The 15,710-nt window shown below is 53.3% G+C and overlaps 1 protein-coding gene and 1 long non-coding RNA gene across 2 annotated transcripts in view; one reads left to right on the top strand and one right to left on the bottom strand.

The window, feature by feature from the left end:
• Nucleotides 1-15,710, bottom strand: part of LOC309452197 — a 248,096-nt gene that overhangs the window by 27,385 nt on the left and 205,001 nt on the right. The window lies entirely within an intron of this gene.
• Nucleotides 7,863-8,795, top strand: LOC309452198 (olfactory receptor 14C36-like; the record flags this gene model as incomplete). The annotated part of the gene is made up of 1 exon (XM_082076872.1): nucleotides 7,863-8,795. The coding sequence occupies one exon, from the start codon at nucleotides 7,863-7,865 to the stop codon at nucleotides 8,793-8,795; it is 933 nt and encodes a 310-aa protein (XP_081932998.1).

Raw genomic sequence — 15,710 nt, 5'->3', positions numbered from 1 at the left:
CACACCGAGTGCCCCGGTGCTGCTGCGTAGCCGGGCAGTGCCAGCAGCCCTGCAGAGACACCCGGCAGTGCTGCGGCAGTGCCCGCAGCAAAGCTGGCAGCAGGGGCAGCAGTGACTGCTGGGGAGGAGGAGAAGAGAGGCCCAGGGAGAGGGAGGAGGGTTGGGGTCCTGGGCACAGGCTGCTGGCCCTGCCGTGAACCTGGGGTTGCTGGTGGCCAGCAGGACTGGGGCTGCTGCTGGGACACTGGAGAGCAGCCCTCGCATCGTCCCTGCTTGGGGACAGCAGGAACCCTCTCAGCAGGGACAGGGAGGCCACGCCAGCCCCCTGATTGTGGAGGCCTTTGTTCACACGAGTCCCCTGCTGGTGCCACCAACAAGAGTGCCAGCAGGAGCTCTTTACCATGACGTCGGGTTTTAGCCAATCCTCAGAGGAGCTGTCGGGATCTTCCAAGTGGGGCTGTCGTGCTTGATTCCTCCTGTCTGAACAGCAGGGAAACAGAGAGAACTCAGTAAAGCACAGCAGCTTTGTCAGCAAGCTTCCCAAAGCACCCCGAGATCTGCCCTCGTGATGGCAGGGCGTAAGTGGGCAAGGAGAATTCTGGAGGGCATCAGGAACAGCTTCTTGCTACAAGCACTGGAAGCTCTAGCCAGGAGGACTCAGAGATAGACCTGCTCTTCACTGGCAGGAAAACCATGGCTTTGGGTCATGGCAATCAGCTGTATGTTTGGGTCTGGGAACCACAGAACAGCGGGCTTCAGGATCCCGAAAGGAGGGAGGAAGGAGAGCAGCAGAGAACAGATCCCAGACTTTGGGAGAGGGCTCAGCTGCTGCAGCAAAATGGCAGCTGGGATGCTACGGGAAGCAGCTGGGAAGGACAAAGGAGGTGAGGAACAGAAGCAGACCCATTGGGAGATGTCTGTGTGTAGAGGAATTGAGCCCAACACAACTTCTCTTACTGTTTTGTCCAGCCAAGAAGACAGAAAGGTGCTGCACTGCATCTCGAGCCAGAGTTCTTGCCTCTTCCCAGGAATGTTGGAAAAGGAGGAGATGCCCCAGCAGCTGTCCCAGCTCAGGGATCTGGATGTCTCTATAGCTGACAGGGCCGTGTATGTCTGTCCTAGAGCGGCACCAGGCCTGGGCGAGGGAGACAGAACAGCAGGAGGGTTGAGGGCAGGCGGCTTTGCCAAAGCCCTGAACCCAAGCGCGTGTCCAGGGCTCCGTGGGCAGGCAGGACTGTCCAGGGCCATGCCGGTCACAGCTCCCAAAGCAGCTGGGTGGGCAACAGCCCCGCGTGGGGAGAGCTGCAGGCTGCTCTGGGGTGCAGGGATGGGCAAACGGTCTGGCCGGAGGGTGCCTGGCTCCTTACCCCCAGTGTGGGATTGTCAGCCAACATGAAGCTCAGCCCCTCAATCCTCCCCACGGTCCTCTGCCGCACATGTTCTCTCTCGGAGCTGCTCAAAGTCAAGAGCATCTGGGAAGAGAGAAGCTGCTGGTGAGCACTGGGAGCCGCCACCACTCCAGCAGAAGCAGCACCGCTCAACTCTTGTGCTGGACTGGCCCACTCCATTAAGGGTTCCCCAGGACTTGACCAAAGCCTGTAGCGAGGCTCTTGCCCTGGGGTCCCTGGCAGGCTTGGGGCACATGCCCCAGGCCAGCCCTGTGGCCAGGCAGGAAGGCAGATGCCACCCTCTGCGGCCACTGTGCTGCGGAAGAGCCTGGAGGGCAGCCCCTGGTTCCCCGGGGAGGTGGGCACCCTCCCGGCAGCGCTCTCTGCACGGCACGGGGTGGGACTGTCCGCTCCACAGTGGACACCCTGTCCCCCAGGGTGAGGAACAGCCCTTGCGAAGCCCAGACTTTGCACATCCAGACCTGGAAGATATTGTGCAGCAGGTCACTGACTCTGGAGGCACGAGAGTTGAGAAGAAACGCCTGCAGCATGTTGTCCATGGACCGCATGGTCTGCAAGAACACAACGGGTTGTGGTCGTGTTTCCTGCCACCCCTCTCACTCCCAGGAGACTGATCTGAACTCCCAGCACTGAAGGACGACTCCCGCACTGCTGCGCTGTGCCCAGGAGAGACCCGGGGCAAACAATCTGCTCTGGGCAGAGCAGCCTGTGAAACTGGACATGGCCAGGCCCACAGGCAGGGGACGAAGGGATGAGGGTGGGACAGCAGACCTGAGACCCTGCCCTGCCTTGGATCTCTGGTTCTATCATGGCACGGGGTGGTTGGGGAGCAGACAGAGGGACCGGGGGCTCCTGTAGCTCACGCAGCACTTACTTCTAAGTAGAGGTAACGGTCCATGTCCTCCACTTCTGGTGGAAGCGCGAAGACACTGGAGAAGCAGGCTTGGAGCAGCCGTGTCTCCTTGCCCTCCAGCACCCTCTCCACTGCGCTGCAAAGAGAGAGAGCAGCCAGCCGCACGCTGGTACCTGGAGCAGCGCCTCGAGGCCTCGTGCAGGCGGCCCCGAGAGGGATGGGCAGGTACCTCAGCTCAGCAATGGCATGCATGGCGATCTGCCGCAGCGCCGTGCGCAGTTGGTCCCTGGGCTCCTCTTCCAGCAGCACCTGCAGAGCACAGCCAGGATGGGACCTGCAGCTGCCAGCACCCAGCGCCACCAGCCCCCGGCCCTGCCCAACGCTGTCCTCACAGGGTGCCGGTGCCGCAGTCCTCGACCCCTTCCCCAGAGCCGCCGGGTATCCCCTCACCTCGATATTCTCTGCCAGCTTGTATCTCCGGCAGAAGACATCCAGGCCCCTTGGCGAGCAGTGGCGCCTGCTGGTGTCACACAGGTCACGGATGTCCATAAGAAACCCAATCTTGTGGCTTTCCTCCTGGCAGCCGGGGAGCAGAGAGGCAAACAGGGAGCGTGAGATGGGGACACGCGGCCAGCGGCACCGCAGCATGGGGGTGCAGTGCCCATTAGAGACCTGGGAGCAGCAGCTCTGCCCAGCCTGCACCCTCCAGCACTCCACAGCAGAGCCCCTGTCAGCAGATGCCAGCACAGCCGCCTTTAAAGCGGCCGCGGTTACCTTTTCTGGGCTGCTGAGAAAGGACACGATGGAGTCCATGTATCCCCTTAGAAGTCCATTCACAGGTAACGCATCGGCATCTAATAAAGGGGGAGAGCAGGGAGGGCTGCAGAGAGGGTTTGCAGGCAGGACAGAGCAGAAGGAGATCTGCCCCCCATACAGCCGCACGCCTGCTGCCCCGGCACAGTCTCCCCGTGCATGTCAGGGCTGCAGGGTGCCCGGCAGACGGGCTGTGATGCTGGAGCCAGGCAGGACGGGGAAAGCCCCCAGTGCAGCGGGTGAGGAACTCGCTTCAGACGGGCAGGAAAGGTCCCCGTCCCGCAGCACGGCTGCCTCCTGCCCGCCCAGCTGCCTCTTGCTGCCCGTGCCCTGCAGCAGGAGCTGGGTCCCCTCTGCCCGCAGAGGCTGTGCTGGGGCCGGCTCCCAGCTCCGAGCAGCCCTGGGCTTCAGGCAGCATCCTGGCCAACACCTGCGGAACCCCCCTGCCAGCGTGCAGGGAAACGTGATCCTGGTGTTGAGCAGGGAGCGCTCGCTGGCCCCCACCCTGCCCAGACAATCAGGGCCCCTCACTCACCCATCTCCAGGTCCTGGGCCATGCACAGCTCCTGGGGCTCTGCTGGAGAGCTGCTCTCCTGGGGAGCCCTGTCCTCCTCCAGGGCCACCACGGGGCAGGTGAGGTGTTTGTCTGCCATCTCGTGGGTTTGGGGAAAGAGGTATGGGTGAGGAATGGGGAAGACTTGGTGAAACACCACGAGTCTGCCAAGGGCAGCCGGGAAAGACGTGGGCTGCACTTGGGGAGTCCTCAGCACAAGGCTGCCGGGGGCAGAGGGGAGTCTGCCAGGGGCAGCTAAAGTGAGGGTGTGGTTGGACTCGATGATCTTAAAGGTTCGCTTCCAACCAAAAAGATTCTCTAAATCTCAAACTCAATGAAAGACGTGGGCTACGCTCGGGGGCTCTCGCCAGCTCCGTGCTCGCACCCTGTCTCGTCACCGTCCTGCCGGACAGTGTGGGCTGGGGCTGCAGCTGCGCTGAGCACAGGCAGGGCAGTGGGTGTCACAATGTGAGGTCACAAAGGGCCCCACTGTGACCCTGCGCCTGGGGAGCGAGGGGCAGCATGTCCCGTTGGGAGGAACAGGCCAGTTCAGCCCTGGGCACCTGGGTGCTCTCAGGTGTCTCCAGGTCCCCCTTTGCCCTCATGTCCCCTCGGGACTGCCCTGTTGCCCTGTGGTATGTTCCAGAGCCCAGTGTTCACCTGACTGGCTGATCTGAACAGCAGTGAAGCTGCTCCTTTAGTGGGTTTGTAGAGATTTCTAGGGAACTCCAAGGGTGGGCAGCAAAGGGGATGGGCTTTGTGTGCTGTCTCACCGCTTACAGAAGCTCTCAGTGGCTTGAGGATAAACTGATAATATGACCAAGTGACAAACTGTTGGAGCGGGCAGAGCACAAAAGGAGGAATCCAGGTGGTGGGGGGTGAAAAAGGTGGAAAGGCTGAGGTACTAAATGCCTTCTTCACCTCAGTCTTTAACAGTCAGAACAGTTGTGCTCCAGGTACCCGGCCCCTGGAAGCAGAAGACAGACATGGGGAGCAGAGTGAAGCCCCAATGATCCAAGGGGAAATGGTTGGCAACCTGCTACACCACTTGGAAACCCACAAGTCTGTGGGGCCAGATGGGATACACCCTAGGGTTCTGAGGGAACTGGCAGAGGGGATCACTGAGCCACTTTCCATTATTTATCTGCAGGAGGACAAGAGACACAGAGAATATCGCTGCTTTCCCTTATTAAATTCATCAGTGGCCACACAGTGACTTTGTTTCTTGTTTAACTGTTCCTGCAGTAGTAACAGCTCATTATGGGGCCCTTGAATTGCCTTACAGGTCTGGGCTGAGTTTTGATCTGGACTGTTGCTGTGCTTGGAGGCTGCTGTCCTTGCAGACCAGATGAACTCACTTCTGCCACCCTGCCTGGCAGTTCATTCCATCCATGTCACAGCTCTGTCTGCAGCACTGACAGCTCCAGCTCCCCCAATCAGGTCCCTGGCTGAGGACATTGCCTCACATCTGGGCTGAACCACCCCAGCTGTGGCACCAGCCCAGCTCTGACCTGCCACAAGGAAACCTGGTACCAAGTGTCCAAGAGCCCATGTGTGCAAAGGCTTTGAATCAGAGCACAGACATGACATGGCCAAAGATTGATGAATGTCTCTCTAGACCTGGGAGTATAAAACCAGAATAAAATTACTAAATCCATTCAACTGAAGATATTCCTCCTTCAGCTTGGAGAAATTAGATCCTTTGCTGTAACCTTCCTGGTGTCCTGTCTAATGATGGGACAAGAAGAGATGATTTTCATACCAGTTTATTTTCTAAGAGGAAGAATATAATGCTGGCAAGAAGCATCTGTGCAGAGGAGAGAGAATCAACATCACTGATTACTTGAAGCTGTTTGAAAGGTTGTGTCCCCGGAGCCCCAGGGACACCTGGAGGGAGCCCAGAGGGGACAGAGAAAGGGACATCATGGGCTGCTCCTGTGCTGCTGAGCTGGGCTGGGCTCCTGGGACACAGGGAGCTCATGGCAGTGGCAGCGCTGCAGAGAGACAGCTCTGCCCAGGAGCAGCTCCTCTGCACACGCAGCAGGGCTGAGGGCTCTGCCTGCAGCACCGAGGGCACAGGAGACAGGCAGAGAGAGGTTAAAGACAACATGGGGTGGAGGATGCTGAGAGATCACTGGGAGACAAATCTTCACAGCCCTGAAAAGAGTAAGTCTCTGGCCATAGCCCAATTCAGCTGCAGTTCCTGGAGAGATGCTAAAGCTGGAACATTCCACAAGCTGTGGCATCTGTCAGGAGGGACGTTGCAGTTTCTCCAGTGTAGAGAAAACATGTTATATAGAGGTGAGTTTCTCTGCTGCACCTTCAGAGGGACATTTCTAATGGGCTTTTTCAAGGAGAAGGTAAAGGAAGGGGTTACAGTAAAGCTAAGGAGCTTTCCCAAGTCCTTATTTTCAATTTCTTTCTCTTGGGGAATTTGAGAGGAGAAATGGAAGAGTAGCTCTCATACTTGAACAAATCACTGAGACCACTCAGCTGTAACTACAAGCAGTTAGTAGGTCTGATAGGAACCTCCTGATGAGCCTTCATCCACTCCTCTGCCCATGGACAGATGCAGCATCGCCTTTGTTGGACCCAGCAGGATCACCCACCTGTCTTTGTTTTGAACCTGCAAACAGGAAGATGCTCCCAAGCAGTGCCCTGCAAACAGGCAGGTGTCTGTAGGGCCAGGGTGAGGGCACAGAGTTTGGGATGGGGTTTGTGAGCACTGACAGGGAAAAGACATGGGACAGGGAATCACCTCCCAGGAGGAAAATCTCCTGGCAGCAGGGACATGATCTGGGAAGGAGGAGAAAAACCAGAGCTCTTGTGGGAGGGAGGATGTAGAAATCTCTGATTGATCCCCTGCAGTGCAGATCCCTCCTGTGAGCAGCCCCCTGGCCTCCTGTCCCACCCAGCAAAGCCTCTGCCCTCAGGGCTGGGGGCTCCAAGGCATGAAGCAGCTCCTGTGCAGCCAGAGCTCCAGTTCCTCTGCAGAGCACAGGGGCTGAGAGCAGCTGCCCGGTAGTGTTGGTGTCTGGGAGGTGGCTGCACAGCTGGGGAAGGGTGACGCTGTCTGAGTGCCCGGCTGCCTCTGCCCTGGCCTCTCTCACCCCCACCCTCACCGCATTTTCCTTCTTGCTCCCCTGCTCTGGGTCACTGCTGTTGGGATCTTGTTCTTGCTGTCAGGCTCTCTGGGGATGGCAGTTTCAGCTGCAGAGTCACAGCCTGATCTTGTGGGTCCTTTCCTGCAGGTGTGTCCATGGGCACAAGTGTCCCAGCTTTGCTCTGACCTGTGGAGTGTGGGCAATGAAGTCTGTAGGGTTGAATCTCCCTGAATGAAATGCCATCATTCGGACACTTGGCTATCTGCATGAGGTTTCCATCCCAGCTGTGAGCTCCCCTCCGGGATGCAAACCCATCCTACAGCATCTTTGTGTTATCTGAAAGTCTCAAGGAGAAGCACAGAAATGGTGTGACAGACAAAATGCTGTTTGGTTTGTGAAATGAGCTACTTGTTCCTTGGGCTAAATGTGGGCTGCTGAGACCTTAGAAAACAGTGAGATGTGTAGTGGTCTGAGGTGGATCCCTCTGCTCTCAGCAGTCTGGTGGCTTTTCAGGGTAACATGGGAGTGTGATCACCCTCCATCTCAGAAAGTGCCAGCCCAGGGCAGCTGGAGCAAGACAGAGGGACAGACCAGGTCCCCTCACTCTGCACTGACCCACAGGCACCCTCTTGCCTTGCAGGACTCACTCTGTTCTCCCTGAGTGCAGCAGAAATGCTGAGGGTTTCTGACACCCAAGAACATTCCCCAGGGTGAGAGGGGAGAAGGAGCTGTAAAAAACCCCAAACCTCTCAAACTGCCTTCTGCTATCTCATTTCCTTATCCCTGGGAGTGCAGATGCTGACAGGTATTTCTGGACCAGGAGCAGCTTCATGTGACAAAGCTGAACCCCAGGACTGTTCCCTGCCCCCCGTTCCCATGACCCCACTGCTGCAGAGCAGGGCTGACTCCTCGGCAGCCAGCGGGCACAGGCCCTGCTCCTCACGGCACCTCCAGCCAGCACCACCCAGGGCTCAGACATGGAGCTGAGGGAAGGTCTCGAAAAGGACAAGGGGGGTGTGGAGCAGGGGGAGGGTGTATGAGAAATGATTTTGACTCTGCTCAGAGAAGCCTCCCCTAACGTCTCACTGTCTTTTCCTTCTGTAACAGTGCCCTATGCTTGGAGGTAGCAAATGTCCAACAGCAGCTCCATCACCCAGTTCCTCCTCCTGCCGTTCACAGACACACGGGAGCTGCAGCTCTTGCACTTCTGGCTCTTCCTGGGCATCTACCTGGCTGCCCTCCTGGGCAACGGCCTCATCATCACCACCATAGCCTGGGACCAGCACCTGCACACCCCCATGTACTTCTTCCTGCTCAACCTCTCCGTCATTGACCTGGGCTACATCTCCACCACTGTCCCTAAGTCCATGGCCAATTGCCTCTGGAACACCAGGGCCATCTCCTACACAGGATGTGCTGCCCAAGTGTTTCTGGTTGTCTTTTTAGCTTCAGCAGAGTATTGGCTCCTCACCATCATGGCCTATGACCGCTACGTTGCCATCTGCAAACCCCTGCACTACGGGACCCTCCTGGGCAGCAGAGCTTGTGTCCACATGGCAGCAGCTGCCTGGGCCACTGGGTTCCTCTATTCTCTGCTGCACACGGCCAATACATTTTCACTGCCCCTGTGCAAGGGCAATGCCCTGGGCCAGTTCTTCTGTGAAATCCCCCAGATCCTCAAGCTCTCCTGCTCAGACACCTACCTCAGGGAAGTTTGGTTTCTGGTGGTTTCTTTCTTAGTAGTCTTCAGCTGTTTTGTTTTCATTTTTTTCTCCTATGTACAGATCTTGAGGGCCGTGCTGAGGATCCCCTCTGAGCAGGGACGGCACAAAGCCTTTTCCACCTGCCTCCCTCACCTGGCCGTGGTCTCCCTGTTCCTCAGCACTGTCATGTTTGCCTGTCTGAAGCCCCCGTCCATCTCCTCCCCATGGCTGGACCTGGTGGTGTCTGTTCTGTATTCAGTGGTGCCTCCAGCAGTGAACCCCCTCATCTACAGCATGAGGAGCCAGGAGATCAAGGATTCAGTGTGGCAACTAATGAATGGCTGTTTTATGAAGCAATAAACTGCCCAGAATCTTCTGCATAGCATACATAATGTAAATCATTTTCTCACTGAGTGGTTGTGCCCATGTCCACTGGACACCCTAGAGAACCTGCTGCAGGTCAATCATCATGGACCAGCCCCTCAGAACCACCATTTCCAGCACTGGCTTTTCACTTCAGCTTGAAGAGGTTCTTTGACCCTCCCTGGCATCACAACTATTGAGTAGGTCAGATGTGGATGTTTGCATTGTGTAGACAAGATGTAAACAAACGCACGAAGTGCTTCTGAGGTGATGAACCCAAGTGAGCAGAAACACCATCAGCTATTCCTTGGGGTTCCATGAAGGTCAGTGGGACAGACAGCATCTTGATGTGACTTCATGTTGAGAGTAACATCCTTTAGGGAACCACCTGAATGTAGCACTGGGATGTGCTTCCTGGAACTGAAGTTCCCATGTCCATTCTTTATGCCATGGGGCATCTCATGTAAGTGCAGAGAAGGGTGACAAATGGCAGGGCTGAGGTGCCTCCCAGCCTCCTGGAGTGGCAGGAGGAGGTCAGAGAGACACAGTGACTCCTGCACCTGTGTGTACAAGGGAAACACTCTGTCTCTCAACATCCATGGGTGCATAAGGAGTCCATGGTGAGGTTACTTTTCTCCGGTCAGGCTAAAGACCACAAGAAGTCTGATGGGTTGGGGTCCCTGCCTGCAGAGCAGTTTCTGAGATAGTCGAGCTTTCCATGATAGTGGGAAGAGGCTGGAGAGAGGAGAAAAATAATAACTGAAAAGGACAACTTGGGAGGTGCATTCTGGATATCAGGAGGAAGAAACGTCAGTGGAAGGGCAGTGCTGCGGTGCAGGAGGTCACCCAGAGGCAGTCGGGATCAGCCCGTGGCTTTGTGTCTCAACAAACAGCCAGTGAGGGTGCAGTGAATGAGGCACGGACTCTCGGGAAGGTGCAATGAGACACATTTATTACAAACTCAGGCTTGCATTTATACTTGCTATGATTCTTGCTCAAGCATTTGCTGATTTGCAAAGTGAGTCATTACATAAACGATGTATTTTGTGTTCCCACCAAAGTTACTGCCATAAACACAGGTTTTGTCTGTCATAAGCTATCCCTCTGTCCTTGATGTATCAATCCTGTATCAGCCCCTCTGTTCTTGATGTATCTGCAGCATACGGTACTTGCTGCTTGTATTTTTCCACTAGTGCTCGTTCTCACACTGTCGACTCTCGCAGTTTCTCACAGGCCCGATCTTAGCACACTGCCACATCTCCCCTTTGTGTTTAATAAGTGCATAGCCATAGCAGTATGTAATTGCATAGCTATTACCTGATTAAACCTTTTTTCAATCATTTGTTGTAACTAGATGTCTCTTTAAGACCATTTAAAAACCCAGTTGGAGATTCCTTACAATCCTGTTTAATCTCAGAAAGTTTTAGCATATTTATAGCTTTAGGTATAGTGTGTCTAATCCTGTATAAAATCCGCTGTCAATAACAATTCAGCCTGTTGCTAGATTTAAGAATGTTATGATTCCACCCTGGATCAACCAAGGGACAATTTTGATCTAAGTTCCCTGTATATTCCCTGACAATATCTGCCCTATACAATAGTGTTTCAATCTCTTTCCCTGATTATCCTGTTCAAGGGTCAAAACAAACAGATCTGAAGGGGATAAATATAATGCCTATGTATCCTTATTTATTGTGTAATATACATTATGCAATAGGCAATATATGATTTAAAATACACTTCTTATGATATATTACATATAAGGCATTACTATACTACACATCACAAAGTATACCCACCTAGATCTGTGCAGCATATTCATATTATTTACAGTGGCCTCCATTGATTAGAAAATTCAAACAGATTCTCCCTGGTTGCTGTTCCCCAGGGAGTCAAACAATCTCTTTCCAACGTCACAAAATACAACCCGGGACGGGGAGGGGATTCCTTCCGAATCCCTCCTATCGATTACCCACTACCTATTTCACGATCACAATAACAGACGATTGGTGAACTGTAAGTATTGGACTGGAAAATCACCAAAGACACAAGTAACAACAGCAACAAATCACTAAAGACGCAAACAACGATACAATTACTAATGCATGAACAACAAAGTCACTAAAGGTACCTTTATCAAATTACTGTTTTCTTGTTTTTCTCTTTTATTTAGTGTTTTATCATTTTTCTCTTATTTCCTTACTTTTCTTTTTATTTTTTTTTCTTTTCTTTTTCCATTTTTTAAAGTTACCCAAGTTACCAAAGCTTCCAAAATGCAAAGGCCCAATGCACTGGTATCCCTCCGAAAGACAGACAAGTTCCACATGTGTCACTTGGGTCACCCAAGTATCGATAACCAAAATGCAAAGACTCAATGCGCTGGCAATAAAACCACGATAGCTACTCACTCACCCCCTTCCCTCGAAAGGGAAAGGAGAAACTTGCATTGAGATAAACACAGTTTAATAAAATAACAAAATACTAATACACTACTAGTAAATATATATATAATATAGCGATAAAAGCTACACAGTGCAATTCCTCACAAACTCTGTCTGCACACAACCAGTCCCAGGAAGCAGCACCCTGGTCCCAACAGCTGATCCCAAAGAGAGAAAAAACGCAGAAAAGCGCAGAGGCCTCTCCAAAATGGCAAAAGGCCAAATCAAACGTCCTGAACTGAACTCCCCTGGCTCCCATAAAAAAACTAAGGAAGAACTCACAAGAAAAATAAAAGAGCCCAAGAGCAAAAACGCCCGAGAGAGAGAGGCTGGAAGATCCCAACTCTCCTAAAGATGAAGCGTGAGGCTAATGGGATGGAACACTCTCATTGGTCAGCCTGGATGTCAGTCAAGCTCTGCCCCATCCCTCCCCACTTCCTCGATGCTGCACACCTGTGGGCAGAGCACTCAGAGTGTCCTTGGCTCTCAGACCAGAGCAATTACAAAGATCAACTCTGTGCTGGGCTGTTATCTCTTGTTCTCAAACTAAATCCAAATAATGACCATGCTTATATGAAAAATGAAGGTTTCTAACTGCATGAGGAAAATCCTTTTCAGTCAAACCAGCACAGACCTGAAGCTCTCCCATGCCAGACCAACAAAGCTAGAGAAGTACTAAAGAAATTATTGAAGGGAAACAGTCTCAGCACAGCAGCTCTGCCAGGGAGCACCAGCCTTGTCCTTTCCAGAGCTGTTCTCCTTCCACTTCCCCACTCTCCTGTGAGCCCTTGTGTTGGTGTAAGATCTGAGCACTCCTGACCCTTGGTTACAGTCCCGCTGTGTGTCAGTCCTGTGACCACAGGCAGGGACAGGCAATGGGCACTTCTGTGACAGAGCTGCCTCCAGAACAGCATCTCCATCAGCAAGGGAATCTCCTTAGCACAGCGCTTGAAGGCTTAAGTCTTTGTCCAGAGTTGCTCTCAAGAATATGCCTAAGGAATAGACTCTCAAAAGGCTTTGTTTTCTGTGTTTTCTGTGGGCTCAGTGGGATGAGATCAGGGTCCCAGTTTGGCTTTCAAGGGACTTAGAGCTGGTGGTTCAGGTTTGGGTTGTTGGTGGCCAGCACCCAGGCAGATGGTGGATAAGGCAGGGCAGCTCTGAGCACCCTCTATGGCCACCTCAGAGCTTGTGTGGGAGGCCGTCACAGTGACAGTGACCAACATCAGCTGGGTCTGTCTCTCAACCTGACCACTATGTCCCTGCGGAGTCACCACAGCCTGGGCATCACAGCTCACTCACTGCACAGAGCAAAAGCCCCAGCTTGGGGGCTGTGGGGAATGTGGGAACAGGGTGCAGGAACAGCTGGCCAGGCCAGTGCAGATGTGCTCTCCTTGGGGAAAGGCTCTGTGGGGAGATGGGATGTCCCAGGAGAAGATCAGGGCACCATGTGTGTGCAGACACGGAAAGAGAAACCCTTTTCTGCCGTGGGTGCTAGTTTGGGGCAGGCTGCCCTGTCCATGGGGCAGCAGGAGCTGCCTGAAGAGCCCCAGGGCCAGGACTCGGTGCTGTCCTGGGGAGCGGGGCTGGCACAGGGTGCTGAAGGCTGCCGGGCATCGGGACATCCTGAGCATGGCAGCCAGAGAGACACTGTCACTGACCTGTTTCTTCCATCTCACTCTACAGGGCCTGCCCAGACTGGGCTTTCCTGCTGGGCTGGGCTGGGCTTGAGTGGGAGCAGGATGTGGGGAGAGCTGGGGAGGAGCTGGGCTGGAAAATGCCCCAGAGAGGAAACCACCCGTGAAAAGATGAAGTGAGTGTGCATGGTGGGGGCACACAGCAATGTTCTCACACAGCCAGGCCTCCTGGGAGAGACATGAAAGACCAGCAGAGCAGGGTCTGGTCTGTCCCCACGCTCCTGGACAACATGGAGCACCTACTCCAGGACAATTGTCACAGACCAGCCCCTTGCAACCACCTTGTAGGTCATTGTCCTCTCACCACAGCTGAGAGAGATTGTTCTTCCCTCCATGGAAGGACACCAAGTGACTAGATCAGAAGTCCAAATTTTCAATGAGGCAAGATGTGAGCATGCACATTGTGAGATGGGGGAGATGAACCTGAATGACCATAAACGCCATCAGTTATTGCTGTGGAGGCCATGGAGGCTTGTGGGACAGTGTATCGAGGTCACTTCATGTTGAGAGTAACTTCCTCAAGAAACCACCTGAATGGAAGAGTCATGCACCAGATGGTCTGTCTCCAGAAGGCACCTGCGCCTTGGCTATGGGGATTTCTATTCTCATAATTTCATTCTTGCCCTAGACAGAGTTCTGTGACCTCAATGGAGTTGATAACTTCTGCGATTTTGCCACGTTGCTGGAGACTTCCTGCAGTAATACTGTGGCACTCATGTTTTCATAATCTGCATTTTAGAGCCAGTTTTCCTCTTCCCATTCACATGGGCATCCTGTGAATGCATTGCTGCTCTTCACCCCAGTGCAGACAGGCAGAAGACCTTCTCCACCTGGCCCTCTCACCTCACCAGTGCCACTGTTTTCTACAGCACTCTCATGCTTGACTGCATGATGCCAGAACAGCACTCCTGAGACAGTTTGACAAAGCCTTTGTACTACACCATCCTCACATCCCTGCTCAACCTGCAGCCCAAGAACCAGAAAGGTTGAGCAGAAGTGAAGCACTGAGAAAAAATGTCAGGAAAGCTTTGAGGTTCACACAGAGACCATCAGAGTTGTTGACCTCCTGTTGTGTTCTGAACAGGCCCAGAAGACCTGGATGGCATTTGCTGTGTTCCAGAAACTCACCTGCAAGGACAGGATATAGAGAAAGCCTTTGGTGTGGGAAGGGGCAGAGAGTTGCTGGTGGAGCTGTCTTGGTGTCTCTGTGACACATCTCTCAAACACCCCAGAAAAGTTGTGGCTATCAGGGAGGTTCCATGGTTCTCTGAGAAATAAAATCACAGTATCACAGTATCACAGTATGTTTGGGATTGGAAGGGACCTCAAAAGATCATCTAGTCCAATCCCCCTGCTGGTGCAGGAACGCCTAGGTGAAGTTGCACAGGAACATGTCCAGGTGGGTTTTGAATGTCTCCAGAGAAGATTCCAAAACCTCCCTGGGCAGCCTGTTCCAGTGCTCTGTCACCCTTACTGAGAAGAAGTTTTTTCTCCAATTTAAGTGGAACCTCTTGTGTTCCAGCTTGATCCCATTACCTCTTGTCCTATCGTTGTTTGCCACCAAGAAGAGCCTGGCTCCATCCTCATGGCACTCACCCTTTATATATTTATAAACATTAATAAGGTCACCCCTCAGTCTCCTCTTCTCCAAACTAAAGAGACCCAGCTCCCTCAGCCTTTCTTCATAAGGGAGGTGCTCCACTCCCTTAATCATCTTTGTTGCCCTACGCTGGACCCTCTCCAGCAGTTCTCTGTCCTTCTTGAACTGAGGGGCCCAGAACTGGACACAATATTCCAGATGTGGTCTCACCAGGGCGGAGTAGAGGGGAAGGAGGACCTCTCTTGATCTACTAACCACCCCCCTTCTAATACACCCCAGGATGCCATTGGCCTTCCTGGCCACAAGGGCCCAGTGCTGGCTCATGGTCATCCTGTTGTCCACCAGGACCCCCAGGTCCCTTTCCCCTACACTGCTCTCTAATATGTAATTTCCCAACCTATACTGGAACCTGGGGTTGTTCCTGCCCAGATGCAGGACTCTACACTTGCCCTTGTTAAATTTCATTAGGTTATTCCCCGCCCAACTCTCCAGCTTGTCCAGGTCTCGCTGGATGGCAGCAGAGCCTTCTGGCGTCTCAGCCACTCCTCCCAGCTTAGTGTCATCAGCAAACTTGCTGATAGTACACTCTATTCCCTCGTCTAAATCGTTAATGAATATATTGAATCATATTGGCCCTAGTACTGACCCCTGAGGCACTCCACTAGATACTGGCCTCTAACTAGACTCCGCAACATTGACTACCACTCTCTGGCTTCTCTCCTTAAGCCAGTTTGCAACCCACCTCACTACTCTATTGTCTAGACCACACCTCCTCAACTTAGCTGTGAGGATGCTGTGGGAGACTGTGTCAAAGGCTTTACTGAAGTCAAGGTAGACCACATCCACCGCTCTGCCATCATCCATCCACCTTGTTACATTCTCATAAAAGGCTATGAGGTTGGTCAAGCATGACTTACCCTTGGTAAAGCCATGCTGACTGCCCCTAATAACCCTCTTCTCCTTGATATGCCTTGAGATGGCACCAAGGATAAGCTGTTCCATTACTTTCCCAGGGACAGAGGTGAGGCTGACCAGTCTATAATTACCCGGGTCCTCCTTCTTGCCCTTTTTGAAGACTGGAGTGACATTTGCTCTCCTCCAATCCTTGGGCACCTCTCCCGTTTCCCAAGACTTGGCAAAGATGATGGAGACCGGTCCAGCAATGACTTCAGCCAGC

This window comes from Streptopelia decaocto, assembly GCF_964273445.1.
Source record: "Streptopelia decaocto genome assembly, contig: HAP1_SCAFFOLD_111, whole genome shotgun sequence".
Taxonomy (NCBI): domain Eukaryota; kingdom Metazoa; phylum Chordata; class Aves; order Columbiformes; family Columbidae; genus Streptopelia; species Streptopelia decaocto.
The sequence above is the reverse complement of the archived record's forward strand: the minus strand, read 5'-3'. Positions and strand labels throughout refer to the sequence as shown.